General features: G+C 47.9%; 1 protein-coding gene across 1 annotated transcript in view; it reads right to left on the bottom strand.

Annotated features, from left to right (window-relative positions):
* LOC144770915 (uncharacterized) overlaps positions 1-16968 on the bottom strand; it is a 61779-nt gene that overhangs the window by 24869 nt on the left and 19942 nt on the right. Inside the window, exon 2 of the mRNA XM_078655731.1 lies at positions 756-848. Coding sequence (XP_078511857.1) covers positions 756-771 — 16 coding nt within the window. The 5' untranslated portion in view covers positions 772-848. The remainder of the gene's footprint in view (positions 1-755; positions 849-16968) is intronic.

The raw sequence follows: 16968 nt of genomic DNA on the forward strand, positions 1-16968 counted from the left end.
CATGTACTAGGGTTTGATAAACTGAATTACGCAAAATGATAATTATTCAACGTGGAATACAAATATAATGCAAAAGCAGGAGAAAGACGATGAAACCTAGCTGATCTGAATATTGATAAATAGCAAGGCATCAAAAAACACACACTGAAATTACGCTCCGACTGCACTTGCATTGGGCGCAGTGCTTAATTTGAGCCAGTGGTTTCCGGTGCTCGGTACCAGCAGTTAAATGTCAAAACCAGCTCTCGTGACAGTCTACCACATGGCGGCGTTGTCTGCCTAATTAAGGATGAGCACAACAACAGCTGTTTATTAATTGAGTATACATTAACAATGACTAATAACTGCCACCCAAGCCATTCTTATATCTTTAGGGGCCTGGAATAGTCTGAATTGTCACACTTGTAGCGTGTGATGGTTAGTAGATGAGTTGATATTGTCACTGGCAGGGCTGGCGGGGGCAATGTGTGGTGCAAGCTGCAGTGGCCTCCTGACGAGGGCCCGGGCTCCTATCTTTTTTTACAAATTAAGCACTGGGGGCATAAACCCAAATAGGCTGGCCATAAATTGATGTGCACAGGTGTAGAAGTGTTGATAGGCCACCAGACCGGAGCGCGTGTGCTCTGCCATGTGTGCGTGTGTTCATCTGTGCCCAGGTCAGCCTGTCGCTGGTACAATATCTGCCTACATGTGTACATGTGTGTGCCAATGCGCTCCGTGCACTGCCTGAGGGCGGACGCGCACTCCTTACTCACCCTCGGAAGGATCCATGCCACGCCGGTGATCTGCAGGGGGCAGCTCTTGCTTCTCTTCAGGTGCTAATAAACAGGCATTGGTAACAACAGGACCTGTGTAGAACATAAAACAGACATTCATGATTCTCTCACTGGTCTCTGCAAGGACTAGAATGTTCATAACCTTCTCTGTGCACCACACACGTGTGTGACAGGGGCGACCTTCATGCAACATGTTTGTGGGTGTCCCAACCACACAGAAGGTCAATGCAATACAAATACAGCCACGGACAGAAAAAACAAAGCATACTGAAGACACCGAGTAAAACTAAACAGGCAGTGATGTAACAGAGGAAGAACTGCACCAGGAGGAAAAGAGCGACACAGATACGCACACACAACCATATGGCTACATATGTGTGTAAATACTAGGATCATTATACGGGTATAAGCATGTACGTACAAGGATCATTATATGGTTATATATGTGTACATACCAGGCTCATTATACAGGTATGTGTGTACATACTAGACTCATTATATGGGTATAAGCGAGTTAGCGGATGGCATGCACACAGTCTCGCTGTACGCAGACGACCTGCTCCTGTACGTTAGAGACCTAACTCAAATACCACCGGAGCTGTCGGACATCTTCCGCACCTTCGAGGCTATGTCGGGCCTAAAGGTAAATTGGGCCAAATCAGGGGTGTATTCATTCGACCCTGACACCCCAGAGCCAGTAATCAGGATCAGTGGCGAAAGATTACCATGGTACCCCACCACGTTCAAATATTTAGGAATATATATATATAGGACCTTCCCAGACATATTAGATGGCAACCTGACGCGAGCCATCACGTCCATACGATCGCAGGTCACCTTTTGGAAAACCCTCCCACTCAACGTGCCAAGCAGAGTGACGCTGGCGAAAATGATTGTGCTACCTAGACTGCTATACTACTATGCCAACATCCCGGTATACGTCCCAGCCCGCACGTTCAGGGAGCTGGAAACCATGGTCAGAGAACTGATATGGAACACTGGAAGGCCCAGAGTGGCACTGAGAAAGTTGTATACGCCTGTCGACGACGGGGGTCTCGCAGTGCCGAATCTGGAGCTTTATTATCTGGCGGCGCAGCTACAATGGGTAGCGGCCTGGCTCGATGGCAGAAATCTGGAAGATACAGCCACCGACGCAGACACGATGTCCCCTCTACAGATCCACACGTTGTTCCACCCACTGACAAAAATGAAGAGACAGGTACAGCTACACGTAACAGTAGCCGCAAAATGCTATAGCAGGAGCCTTCGGCTTACGAAAGCGATTAAGCCATATGCCCCAGCACTCCCGCTCCTAGGCACCCCCAAGACCACAGGCGTGATAACCGAAGCAATGATGGAGCACTGGACCCGATCGAGAGTGGATACCATGGCGGACCTGTACGCCGATGGCGCCCTGATACCTTTCGCGACCCTCGCTGACGATACGGGACTGCCGGCCGGACAGTTCCTACAGCATGCTTCCATAATCTCTATGGGATGAGACGCTGAGCTCCTTCCATCGAGAATGCCAAACACAGGGAATCCCCTCGAACACTAACCCCCCTGACACAGACACGACATAACCGACACGGTAGACGCCGCGAGCAACAGCCCCAATGGCCCCATCAAAAACATAAATGAATTTCCAAACTGGGACACCCATTGACCGATTGGCAGCACTTATGCCTAGCCTACGAGGAAGCGTCCCTCAACCACACCATAGCCCTCCCACTGACCGGCATACTGCCCTCCCAGGAACAGATAAGCAGTCATGAACAACATGAGACGGTACCTCCTAGCTCCCACCACCCTGATACGCTCTCACCATCACACACGATACACACCTCCTAGTTGACTACCCCCCCCCCCTTCATATCCCCCCCAGTTTCCTCTTCCTTCCCCAACTGAATCCCGACTTACCCTTCTCCTTGATTCTCCCGCCTTCTCCACTACTCCTGCCACAGTCACGAATTTCCCCCTCATTTTCTAGCCGATCTCTTGACCGCACTGACAGACTATCTTGGGCTACAAGTGTCTATGAGGTGGCTGACACATCCGACCGCTCCCACACGGAGATGGAAACGCACCGAATCACCAGAGCGGGGGAGATACACACTATCACATCTGACAGGGCGTTGATCGCCACTGACAACCAGGTTTAGGACCAAGCTGCGGTGGCGGCAAGCTCTCCTGCTCGCCCCGACACATGAGAATGGCGGGTCAGTCCCATATCCTGGCCCAACAGCTGTCGAAGCAATGTCACACCACCTGCAACACTAACATCGAGGCATAAGATACCATATAGTCCCCCCCCCAATAGCCGCGACCTGGTGGCGGACTCAGGGAGCAGGGACCGCAATACCTCACACGTTGCACAGATATTGGGACTGCGCGAGTACCATTACAGCCCGATTGCATGTGACACGCACCTGGGGATACACCAAATGTGATGTAACGCTGTATTTCATGAATAACCCTGTGGAGATACCATACACTGTTTTAATGTCAGTTACTGAATGATGCACAGCTTGTGTTTTTGGGAAAACAATAAAGATATATTTAAAAAAAAAATTATATGGGTATAAGCGTGTACATACCATGCTCATTATGTAAGTATAAGTGTGTACATACTATGCTCATTATATGGGTATATGTGTGTACATACTAGGCTCATTAACATAGGATTGACAGTGTGCACGCGGATGTTGAGGTCCTGAGGCGGAAGCCGGGACTGCTGTGCGAGTGAGCTAATGAATTGCTAATGAACTGCTTTTAAAAGATTTACTTTTTAAAGTGTAATTGTGTACTTTGTATTTTAAAACTTACCGATCGCTCACTCTGGGCATTCATTTTCATTTCTTCTGTTCCCGCCCCACTAATCCTGCTCGCCCCATCGCAGCCGATTAGGCGCTGCCGGGGTCTCGAGCGTAAGCCACCATCTTAGGTGAGGAGCAGGCGAGCGGCACAGCGCTCGGCCCCTCCCACCTCTGATCACATAAAAACTTTATTCTTGAACGCGTGCACCGATTGACAGTGTGCACGCGGATGTTGAGGTCCTGAGGCGGAAGCCGGGACTGCTGTGCGAGTGAGCTAATGAATTGCTAATGAACTGCTTTTAAAAGATTTACTTTTTAAAGTGTAATTGTGTACTTTGTATTTTAAAACTTACCGATCGCTCACTCTGGGCATTCATTTTCATTTCTTCTGTTCCCGCCCCACTAATCCTGCTCGCCCCATCGCAGCCGATTAGGCGCTGCCGGGGTCTCGAGCGTAAGCCACCATCTTAGGTGAGGAGTAGGCGAGCGGCACAGCGCTCGGCCCCTCCCACCTCTACGGCCACAAATGAACCCCCCACCTAGGAAGCGCAGCGGACAAGCGCAGCGGGCGCGTTGACGGCGCGCCGAAGACGCGCCAAAGACAAGCCCGTCTGCGCCCGTCCGCGACCAGTCGGGACTAGGGGCAGACTACGCCGCCCGTCCTATTCACTATCCTAGGGCCGACCTGATGGAGTACAAAAATAATGCCCAGGGCCTTCTACCGATGGATACACTCACTCGGCTCTGCAAGTATGGCATCCTGAGCCAGGGATGCCATCTGACTACCCCTTCAATCAACCATGTACAGGCTGATCTACTTCCCCCCTCGCTTACCATTCTGTATCTCAACACCCGTTCCCTTGTAAAACACCAGTTGGACATTTTCCTTTTGTTGGACATGGAGAAACCGGACATTCTCCTACTTACGGAAACGTGGCTAACTCCTGATTCTGCCCCCGATATAATTGCGGCCCTCCCACCTAACTACTATATTATCCATGCAGACCGCACCACGGGGAAAGGGGGGGGAGGAGTGGCGGCAATTATCCGCTCAAAACTGGTCGTCACCACTTTGACCTGCCTCATGTTAGAAAACACAGACAACCTAGTGTTAAAAATTGCCACCTCTCACACGACGATAGCATGTGTCCTCTTGTATAGACCCCCCAATTCGATGCCATCGTTCCCTATGTCCATGAGCGACCAAGTTGCTAACTTAGCACTCGACCACGCCAGGATCTTCCTAGTAGGCGACTTTAACTACTGGCACAAAGATCCCTTGGAGGGCCCCCAATCGGCCGAACTGACTGACCTTTTGTCTAACCTAAACTTTACTCAATTAGTGCTCTCCCCTACCCACCGCAAGGGTCATATCCTAGACCAGGTGTGGTCTAACACCACTTGTGTAACAACCCCGACTATTCTGCCCTGCCTCTGGTCAGACCACCTTATCCTTAAAGTCAAATTATGTATCGTCCCCGCTAGAATTGCCGTGCCTGCCGCTGGCGGGTTAGCTAGGAATTGGAACGCAATGAACAAAACCGCTTTTTTACAGTCACTAGCTAATACCACCCCCCTCCCTCAGAGTGAGATCAATTCTTCAGTATCCACTCTCACAGACTGGCTACAAGCGGCCAGCGATCTCCACGCCCCTTACAAAAAAATCAGACTGTCACGGCGAGCTGATGCCAACAGATGGTTCTCCTCCGATTTAAAAACTAGGAAAGCGGCCCTACGGCAGTTAGAACGCCAATGGCGCCGTCAATACGACCCTGAGCTAAAAATTTGTTATACTAAGGCCAGGAAGGACTACAAGAGTGCCATTTCCGCTGCAAAGGCAGCTTACTTCTCGTCCCGAATCCTAGAATCCTCAAATAGATCTAAGGATATTTTTTCTATCCTTAATGAACTGACGAACCTGGACAATGTCCGCCCTAAGATTACTCCCACCCAGCCCCTTTGCGACTCACTTAACGCCTACTTTAGCGACAAAATAACAGATATTAAAACCAGCATTCCTCAACCGGCGCTCCCCCTCACTACTGGTATGGCAATCAAATCAAGCCCCGACACCCTCAGTAGGTTCTCGCCTATCACTCAGGACCAGTTTCGGGAACTACTGACAAGAGTAAAATCCGGCGCCCCCTCTGACTGCTGCCCCCCCCCTACATCTTGAAAGAGTGTTTTTCCACCTACCCGGCCCCTGCCCTCACACTCTTGAATGACTCCCTGACTTCCGGTATAGTTCCTTCAGCGTTTAAAGAAGCCACGGTCATACCGCTTCTGAAAAAACCCGGGGCCGACCCAGCCTGTAAGGCTAATTACCGGCCCATCTGCTTACTGCCCTATCTGGCTAAAGTCCTGGAGGCCCACGTGGCCATATGCCTCTCTAATTTCCTTGAGGATTCCTCCTGTTTCGATCCCCACCAGGCTGGTTTTCGGCCAGCACACTCCACAGAGGCAGTAGTTACCACAGTTTTGGATACGCTGCGAGATTGCGCTGCAAACGCTCCCCACAGGCCTTGGTGCTCCTGGACCTGTCGGCCGCGTTCGACACGGTCGACCACAACATCTTGATCGACCGTGTCGGACAGGCCGGCATACGGAGCACGGCGGCTTGTTGGCTGAGGTCCTTCCTGGAGAACCGCACGCAGGCAGTACGTCTTGGAGATCTAATTGGCACTAAACAGGCCATCACATGCGGAGTGCCACAGGGCTCTTCCCTGTCACCCCACCTATTCAATTTATACATACTCCCTTTGATCCAGACCCTTAGAGACGAACAGGTGAGGGTCTACAATTATGCCGATGACTTACAGCTACTTTTCACTATCGACAACACTGAAAACTCTATCCTGCACTTCCAGTCAACCATGAGGTTCATCAAATCTTGGATGGACCAAAACCAGCTGAAACTGAACCCAGGAAAAACCGAGCTGGTCCTTACTGGGGACAGCGTCAAGCACTGGGGCCCCCACTACTGGCCTCCGGAATTAGGTCAAGCCCCGACACCCTCCCCATCGGCCAAAACACTTGGAGTCATCGTGGACTGTGACCTTTCATTAAAGGCACAAGTGGCCCAGGTGGTCTCCAAATGCTTCTTCCAGTTAAAAAAAATCCGGAAGGTTCGGCGTTTAATCACGCCCGAGGCAATCACACAGGTCGTGATCGCCACCGTTCTGTCCCATCTGGACTACGCGAATGCCATCTATCTAGGTCTTCCCGACTACCTATCTAAACGTCTCCAGATGGTACAGAACTATGCCGCGAGGCTAATCCTGAACCAACCGAGGCGACATGCAGCTACTCCCCTACTCAGGAAACTGCATTGGCTTCCTGTCACCCAGCGCTGGGCATTCAAAACAGGGTGTATGATATTTAAGTCCTTGCACTGCAAAAGCCCCAAATTCATTGATCTACTAATCACCAGATACATACCACCCCGCAACCTACGCTCACTCCACCAGGGCCTCCTCCAGACGCCTTCTTTTAAACTTAAGCGTGCTGGAGGCCGCAGATTTGCAACACTTGCCCCCTGATTATGGAACACCTTCCCTCTGGAGATTCGGAACTGCCAAGACCTCCTGTCTTTTCCGAAAGCCTTGAAGACCTGGCTCTTCAGACAAGCACTTCAATAATCTTCTATCTCTCATCTACGTTTATGTTACTGTTGATCTCAGCGCCAAGAAACCAATCGGTGTTAGCGCGCTTAACAAATACCTTAATAACATAACATAACATAACATAACATTAAACGGGTATAAGCGTGTACACACCATGCTCATTAAACGGGTATACATGTGTACATACTAGGCTCATTATACAGGTATGTGTGTACATACTAGGCTCATTATATAGGTATAAGCGTGTACATACCATGCTCATTATGTAGGTATAAGTGTGTACATCCCATGCTCATTATATGGGTATATGTGCATACATAAAAGGCTCATTAAACGGGTATAAGCGTGTACACACCATGCACATTAAACGGGTATACATGTGTACATACTAGGCTCATTATACAGGTATATGTGTGTACATATCATGCTCATTATGCGGGTATATGTGTGTACATACTAGGTTCATTAAACGGGTATAAGTGTGTGTATATCATTCTCATTATAAGGGTATGAGTGTATACATACTAGGCTCACTATATGGGTATATGTGTGCCCATGGGTATTTGTGTGTACATACTAGGCTCATTATATGCGTATATATGTGTACATATGAGGCTTATTATATGGGTATATATGTGTACATTTGAGGCTCATTATATGGGTATATACATACTAGGTTAACTATATGGGTATATATGTACATACAAGGATCATTATATAGGTATATATGTGTACATACTAGGCTCATATGGGTATATACGTGTACATATGAGGTTCATTATATAGATATATGTGGGTGCATTCTAAGCTCATTATACAGATATAAGTGTGTACATACCTGGGCTTATTATATTGGTATGTGTGTGTGTACACCCTAAGATCCTTATATGGGTATATATGTGTATATACTAGGCTCATTCTTTGGGTATATATGTGTCCATGGGTATTTGTGTGTACATACTAGGCTCCTTATATGGGTGCATATGTACATACAAGGCTCATTATATGGTTATATGGGTGTACTAACTAGCAATGGCAGCTGGTGACATTTTAAAGTGGTGAGGCGTAAACGTTGGATCATGACTTTTATATGGTGAGCGATGTGAACAAGTTCTGTGGACAAACTTGGGGTCCAGGGTGAGTCCCTCTCTTGAGAAAGAAATGAAAAAAGATTGGAAAATGGTGCATTTTAAAGCAAATGAATGTAGCGATAAAGCAAGGCTTGTACAGCAGTGGGCACATACAGTCTTGAAATATTAAACACATTAAAAACGGCCCCATATCTTCCTGCATAAATATTTTTAACAGTGACTGTAATGAGTAAATTGTTCTGCATGACAACTTGATCCCTTTAAATGTATGCTTGCCCAGTGTCTTGCACTGCATGCAGCATTAACATTGGAAAAATATGCTCTAACAGACTTCGAGAAGCACTCACAGCTGCTGGCTGCCACCATCATATAGAAATATGTGCAGACAGGTCTTTAAGTGAGATGAAAAAAGTGGGGGCACTCTATACAGGAACATGCCAAATACATTTCTGTGATTCCCGTAGTGTGCCACCCGGCCAATGTTTTAGTTTCTCTCTGAGAAGTAATTTTATCAAGATAAATGCCAGAGCAACTGACATGGACCTAAAGCCTGTCGGTATGATTGGCTTTGTCACTGGGTGTTAGCCATTTAAGATAAATGAGTAACAACAATGATTTCTTATTAATCATTAACATTGGAAATGTTTAATTCTGAAACTGTGAGTCTGTGAATTAAATAGCTTTGAGGTCTGTGGAAGGAGTCTCGGCCTTCAGTTATGTGTGCTTTAAGTTAGATATGTATCCTATGTTTCTCTGCATTTCTTGTCCATCTGCACATCTTCAACCCCATCTCTTTCCTCTTCAGCATCCTCCTTTCACTCTTCCCCGAATGCACTTCCTCGCATTTTTCACCTCACCACCCCCAACATGCCCTGCACTCCCTCAAATTTAAGCACTTTAATTTCTTACTTTTGCTTTGCTTCGATTTTGACATCTGTGTACCGCCTTCCCACACATATCCACAGAATTTCAGTTGCAAATGGAATATACAAAAATTGTTCTGTGTGCTCTGCAGAGTGGCCAACACACTGACGGGCACTTTGTTTGGCTTCAGCCTTGGCGCTGCTGGCACGCTCAATCAAAACCCCTCAAAAACACCTGGCATGGTTCAATCTTCAAAGTATACACAGAAAAAAATACAGATAAACAACAACATTATAAAATAGCTAACTCTTGAGGAATGCAAGATTTAGGGCCCGATGTAGGTGTCAAATTACCGGTTGGAATTGGCCGAAAATACCGATTTTCGGCCGTTTCTGACCGATATTTTGACATTTGTATGTAGGGGCACTGTAAACATGCAGATTCGGTAATTTTACCGAATCGGTAATTTTACCAAATCGGTAAAATTACCGCCCGGTAAAATTACCGAATCTGTATTTTCCTATGTAGGTAGCACTTCTAACAGTGCTACAGGGCCTTTAGAATTCATTATTTACCATGTAATACTATTGCATGGTAAATAACGAATTCTTGTGTACATGCACATCTGTGCATGTACACCTGTGCCATGTGGCACACATACATGCCCTAAGGGCATGTATGTGTGCCACATGGTGCACAAGCCAGTTACAGGGGTGCAACAGGGTATCAAAGTGACACCCTGTCCCCCTTGTAAATTCGGTATTTTTACAGATTCGGTAATTACCGAATCGGTAACTGCCATTGAATCCTATGGGCTTCAAGGCCCATAGGAATCAATGGCAAATACAGATTCTGTAATTACAGAATTGGTAAATACCGAATCATACCGATTTGGTATTTGTTACTGATTTTCTACCTACATTTGAATTACCGATTCATTTATTTTATTTATTTTATGTAGCTTATAAAGCGCACAGCTACCCCCGGAGGGGTGTCCCGGCGCTGGAGCCTGAGTCTCAGAGGGGAAAAAGGGAACAGACAGGGGAAATGACAAGAAGATCAGAGTCTAGAAAAGAGCCAGGTTTTGAGTCTGGCCCGGAAGACAGATTCAGAGGAGCAGAATCTGAGATCGACTGGCAGGGAGTTCCATAATTTTGCAGCAATGACGCTGAATCCTCTGCCACCCATTCTGGAAAGTCTGAAGCGGGGAGAGATCAGAAGGCATAGGTCATTGGATCTTAGAGATCTGATGGACCGGGATATTAAGACTCGTTTTTTTAGATAGTTTGGTCCGCGATCATTAATGGCTCGATGAGTCAGAGTGAGGATCTTAAACTGAATTCGGCTAGCCACAGGAAGCCAGTGCAGTTCCCTACGATATGCGGCAACTGACTGACGATAAGAAATATTACCAATCAGCCTAGCTGCCGCATTCTGGACAATCTGAAGCCGGTCAGTCAGGTATTGGGGAGCTCCGGCATAAAGACTATTAGCATAGTCCAGGTGGGACGTAATGAGAGCGTGGGTGACTGTCCGGCGGGAATCCAAAGGGAGATAGGGAAGGATTTTCCGGATCATGCGTAGCTTTAGGAAGCAAGCCGAGGTCACTTTTTGAATCTGGGTCTTACAAGATAGAGAGTCATTGAAATGGAAGCCCAGGTTGCGGGCCGAATGGACGGGAGAGGGAGCGGGATCTAATGCCGTGGGCCACCACCAGGAGGAGGGGATGGAATTTTTCTGGTTAAAAAACAGCACCTCTGTTTTGTCAGCGTTGAGTCTTAGATGGTTTTCAGACATCCAATCACTGATGTTGTTAAGACACCGACGGAAGTTGGAGAACGCGGAGTCAGAGTGGCCCCTAAAGGAGAACACTAGCTGAGTGTCATCAGCATAAGAGACCACCCTGACTCCATAGGACTCCACCACGCCGGCCAGAGGGGCAAGATATATGTTAAAAAACAGAGGGCTGAGGGCCGAGCCCTGTGGCACCCCGCAAGATAAGGGTTTTTCCTCCGATCTAAAGGGCCGCAACAGCACTCTTTGGCTTCTTCCAGAGAGGAAGGACTCGATCCAGCTGATGGCAGTGCCGCCAATGCCCATCTGCCGTAGTCGGTCAAGGAGGATGGAGTGGGATACCGTATCGAATGCCGCGGACAGGTCGAGGAGGACCAGCATGGCCTCCTCGCCTCTGTCCACGCACTCTCGAATGGTCTCCGAGACCTCCAGCAGAGCCGTCTCCGTACTGTATCCCGCCCGAAATCCAGATTGCGAGTCGTGCAATAGTAAGTTGTTCTCCAGGTACTCCGTGAGTTGCAGCTGCACGGCTTTTTCCAGAACCTTAGCAGGTTTGGGGAGGAGGGATATAGGGCGGTAGTTGGAAAATACAGTGGGATCGGCATCTGCCTTTTTTAGAATTGGGATCACCAAGGCTTCCTTCCAGGTGGTAGGGAAAAAGCCATGGTGCAGAGAGGCATTCCAGATGGAGAGGAACGGGTCGGCTAGCAGGGGAGCCAATTCACCCATAGTTTTGGCCGGAACGGGGTCAGTGGGTGCGCCAGACTTGCAGTGAATGAGTAGTCTGAGAGCATCCTCCTGGGCAAGTTTATTGAAAGCATGAAGGGACGGAGAGTTAGGGGGATCGGTAGACGCAGTCCGAGGCATTGGCTCTTTAGGGAAGGAGACGCAGAGTTTATCGATCTTTTCGAGAAAGAAGTCCGAGAGTCCTTCACATAGTTTCTGGCTAGCTGAGACCTGAGTGGTCCTAGCCGGAGGGGTAATAAAATTTTTTACAATGGAGAAGAGGGTTTTAGAAGAATTATGGGCCTTGGCAATTTGGAGCGAGAAGTGGTCTTTCATGGCTGTTTTTTTATGTTTGAGAAATTTTTTCAAGGCCGCCTTGTAGGCAAGCTTAGCTTCAAGATCGTAATTTAACCTCCACTTCCGTTCGAGTGCTTTACAGCAACTTTTTTCCTCGCGGAGGGAGGTGGAGAACCAGGGAGAAGAAGGACGGGATCTAGAGGAAGTAATGAGTTTCTGGGGGGCAATGTGGTCAATAGCGTTGATAAGGGCGGAGTTGAGCCTGGCGATGTTAAAATCGATATCCGGGGATAGATGGTCCGTCTGGAAATGGAATATCGGGTCAAGGGAAGCGCATGTGACTTTGTGCCACTTCCTCCCCAGCTCTTTCCTGGGCACAGGAGGGATAGGTTTGCGGTCTAAGGTCAGAGAAAAAGGGATAAGGTAATGGTCCGACCATGTAAGAGGAAGGGAGGGAGAAACAGTAATAGTGGGGAAATTGGCGAAAATAAGGTCCAGGGTGTGACCCGCCACATGAGTAGGACCGGTAACAAGTTGAGTAAGATTAAGGCTATCCATGATTTCCAGTAAATTATTCGCTTTTGCGCAGAGGGAGTTATCGATATGAAGGTTAAAATCACCTAGAGCCAAAAAGTATTGATGTTTCAAGGCTAAATCAGCTAACTGGTGGGTGAGAGCGGTAAGAGAAAGGGAAGCCGCCGTGGGAGGGTTATAGATTAGAGAGCCGGCTAGAATGACAGCCGAGGAATCAGATACTGAGAAGTAGAGGGCTTCAATGATACCAATGTTGGTGAGTTTGGTAATGGTCAGCTGGAAATAGGATTTAAAGATAATAGCTAATCCGCCTCCCGATTTTCCCCCTGCACGATTGACACATTTTATGTCATAGCCAGATGGAATGGCTAAATAGATGTCCGGGGAGGATGAGTCAGTCATCCAAGACTCAGTGAGGAATAAAATATCCCACTCCTCGGAGGAAATCAACAACCAGATGTCATTGGCATGGCGGGGGAGAGACCGGCAGTTGAGTAAGCCTGCTTTCAACGTCCGATGATTAGACGTTGAGAGCTGCGGCGTGGGCTCAGAAAGTGAATGGGAAAGAAAGGACGGGAGAGTGAAGTTGCACTGGGGGCAGTGAAATGGAGCTGATTCAAGATGGATAGGATTGCAGGGGGTAGTGGCCGCACAGAGGGGGGGATTCAGAGAGTGGAGTAGGGAGTTGGACCAGCACCTACGAACAGTATCAGCAGCATGGACAGGGAGACAAGCCCTGGGCCCGGTCCAGGCCCGGACGGGCCCAGACGGGCTTGCCTTTGGCGCGCCTTCGGCGCGCAAACGGCGCGCCCGCTGCGCCCGTCCGCTGCGCCTCCTAGCGAGGCACATGATTTATACCCAAGCAAGAGGGCGTCACGGGGGTGTGGCCAGCTGAGGTGGGCGTGTCTAAGGACGCGTCTCGCCCTCAGTGATGGCGGAGAAGAATCGTTGCAGCGCTGAGAAACGCTGTTCAATGCAGGGGTGAGTAGGTCTTGGAGTTAAAACAGAGCACAACAAAGTATTTTAAAAACAAAGGGTTCACTCCCGGCTTCCGCCTCAGGAGACTCACAATTCGTGTAAAATTCGATATTTATGAATCGGTAATTCACATTTACCTACATCTAGGCCTAAGTAAAGTATGAGAAATAAGAGAGGAACTAAAATCGCTGAAATGTATTGCCTCAAATTTTTTAACATTCATTGTTTGCAAGTCAATCCATGTTCTTGGCATCAGTGTTAAATTAGGGGCACGTACATAGGGCCAGTTTTAATGCCATAGATCGGAGAACTATTATACAGAAACAAGGGGACCCAAAGGTAATGTCATAGGGACCTTGGGCAGTATCATGTTATAGAGAACAACGGTCCCTATTATGAGAAGAGAATACACAAAAGGGGTAATCATACACTAAATAGTAAGTATGTATTTTGTCCAGCCGGACAAGAATTTATTTTCATATAGGTATTCAATAGAGGAGTTTTAGAACAATTGATAACAAGTGGGCACAGCCGTGACCCACAGAACACGAGACAAAACAACGAAGCAGATTGGCCAAAAGGCGAGCAAAATAGGTCTGTAGACTTGTACTCAGTTTAACAGACATAGATCAGTTTCTTAACGCCATTGCACAATATAATATAGCTCAATCTTATTGCATATGGCGTTTTGGTGTCAAAAATAGGGACCGTTGTCCTCTATAACATAGATCGGAGAACTGTCCACTGTAAGCACATGTTCCATGGTGTTGCAGGGTGGTGTTTTCACCCAGCTTAATTTGTACAGGGGTGCTGCTATGTAAATGCCTATAAGACACTAGTGTGAAACGTTGGCTACTGAATTAGAGTGACACTTTATTAAATAACAAGCTTAAACAAGGAAAATGTCATGAACCACAGTTTCTATTAACCAAATAGCTTCTTAGCTTCATACAATTCAAAATATATAATGAAGCGTCCTAGAGAAACATCACAAATTATTAGCTAAAACCATGCAATATTATAAGCTTTAAGAACACTTCACTGCAAGGAAATGGGAGGGGATGAGAGACCGAGTAAGCGAGAGAGAGACAAAGACTTTCAATCTAATTTGAACACTACAACGTCGAATAGACTAGGCCAAGATAGACTGCGGTCGACCGGGAAGCACCACGCGTAGATACTGCGATAGGTGGTTCAAAGGCCGAGCAGTGGTGCACATCTTTTTATACCGGTTTAATGCGGAACCATTAATCACAAAATCAGAACACTGACAGGTGCTCTTGACCACAAGCCTTCAGTTACTGCGTCACAATATCAAAAATGCAGAAGTGGCATTATGGTGCAAAAGGTGTTATTGGAGGGTCAGTGATGCTTGACCGTGGATCATGAAGAATTTTTAGACATTAATCATAAATCGTTTGGATTACTTCTCGGACATTTTATAGAAAGCAGAGCTGTCGCAAAGGTCACAGGTCATTTTCTCATGGCATGATGCCGTCGTGGTTTCAAAAGCGAGCAGAAAGACGTCAAATATCAGATATGAAGCAATGAAATGTACCCGCTAGTCTCCGCCCACTTCTTGCCCACTTCTTGCCTAATGTTGTTCTTGTAATTCGGGGATGTTTTCGTGTCTAAGCTAGCTCACTGTGCTGTGTACGACCGAAATGCACATTCGAGACCAATGGGCTTGGTAACTTTGTATGTCAAGATGACAGTGAGCTGAGGCCTATACTTTCTTTGTGGGAGGGGCGTGTATGCTCCTAGGTGGGCATGGGGCCTATGGTATCTAGTGAATGCTTTAGATAGAATGATCAAGTTAACATATTCCTATATTCTGGCTGGTGGGGCCAATATGAGGGTTTCAGGCTTCAGGTGTAGACAGAATGGACCTGGGGTACTATATGGTAAAACTGTACCCTGCTTCAACAGTAAGCACATATCTCTCGCTTTGGGCCTGACTCAGATATTTGGATCAACTTCGCAAGGGAAGAAGAATGAACCCTGTTCTTTATTTGGATCCATTATGCAGTGGAACAAATGCAGCAGCTCCACTTCTAAAGGAGTAAGCAATGTGCATCGAGGGCTTGGGGTGTCAGTGGGGGAGATCAGAGTGATGAGGGGTCTCGGCACAATATACAGAGCACAGCATTAGCTTGCAAACACTTACCATTACCAAGAACAAGGCACCGGATCAGAAGTGCTTGCATCCACTCTCATGTATAACGAAAGGGTGGGATCTATGTCTTTGAATGACGGACGTCTGAAATCACGCAGGGATGAAGTCTCCTATGCCCGAAACCGTGACGCTTATTGCGTCACTGGCCTACAGTCCGCATACAACCAGAGACGCCAATGGCAATGAAGGGCTTTAAAACAGAAAGCCCTGCGTCATGCATCATGTTAAAGTTGATTTCCAGCTCCTGCTTCAGAGCGAGGCGGGCAAGCAGCCTGAAACAGACAACCCAGCCCATACGTAAATTCATCGATTTACTTAGAGATACGATCATATCTCTAAATAAATCAATCAATCAATCAATCAATCAGGGCATTTGTTAAGTGCGCTACATACCCGTGAGGGTCTCAAGGCGCTGAGGGGGGATATGGGGGGGGGGGGAGGTGCTGCTACTGATCGATGAGCCAGGTCTTGAGGAGTCTTCTGGAGGCCAGCAGGTCTTGGGTCAGCCGTAAGTTGGTGGGGAGGGTGTTCCAGGTCTTGGCGGCGAGGTGGGAGAAGGATCTGCCGCCGGCGGTCGTTCTTCGGATGCGCGGGACTGTGGCGAGGGCGGCGGATCAGAGCTTGCGGGTAGGGGCGTAGAAGCCGAGTCGTCTGTTGAGGTACCAGCCCTGAGCACTAACAGCCCACGGCCATGGGTAGAGTCTGGGGTTGAGGATGCTCTCAGCCGCCAGGACCATAACAGGGAAGGGGCTGTCAATGTCCCCCATTGAACAGGCTCATGGCTTTCCATGGCTCACTGTTCCCATCTCCATACACTTCCTGCAAGCACCAAGGCTGAATCTGGTCTGCACCTGACCACAGTAGAAGGCCCAGGTCAGGGTGTGAGGCACAGGACAGAAGAGGACCCTACCCATCCCTCCACTTGCAAAGGAAGAGCAGAAAATCCTCCCTCCAGATCCGCTCACGCCTCTTGTGCCCTACTGTGGCCTTGAGACCTCCTAACCCCCCTCGACCCTCCATCTACCCTGACCAGAATAGAGATAAGTTATGCAGAATTTGGCACAGTAAAAATGGGGAGGAGATGAGATAGTGTCAGTCTTGGATGCAGGAGATGAGAGAGACTGAGTATGGAATGCAGGAGAAGACAGAGACTGAGTATGGAATGCCGGAGATGAGAGAGACTGAGTATGGAATGCAGGAGATGAGAGAGACTGAGTATGGAATGCAGGAGATGAGAGAGACTGTCAGTGAGGGGCGCAGGAGATGAGAGAGACTGAGTATGGAATGCAGGAG

The sequence above is a fragment of the Lissotriton helveticus genome, chromosome 7, assembly GCF_964261635.1.
Source record: "Lissotriton helveticus chromosome 7, aLisHel1.1, whole genome shotgun sequence".
Lineage (NCBI taxonomy): Eukaryota > Metazoa > Chordata > Amphibia > Caudata > Salamandridae > Lissotriton > Lissotriton helveticus.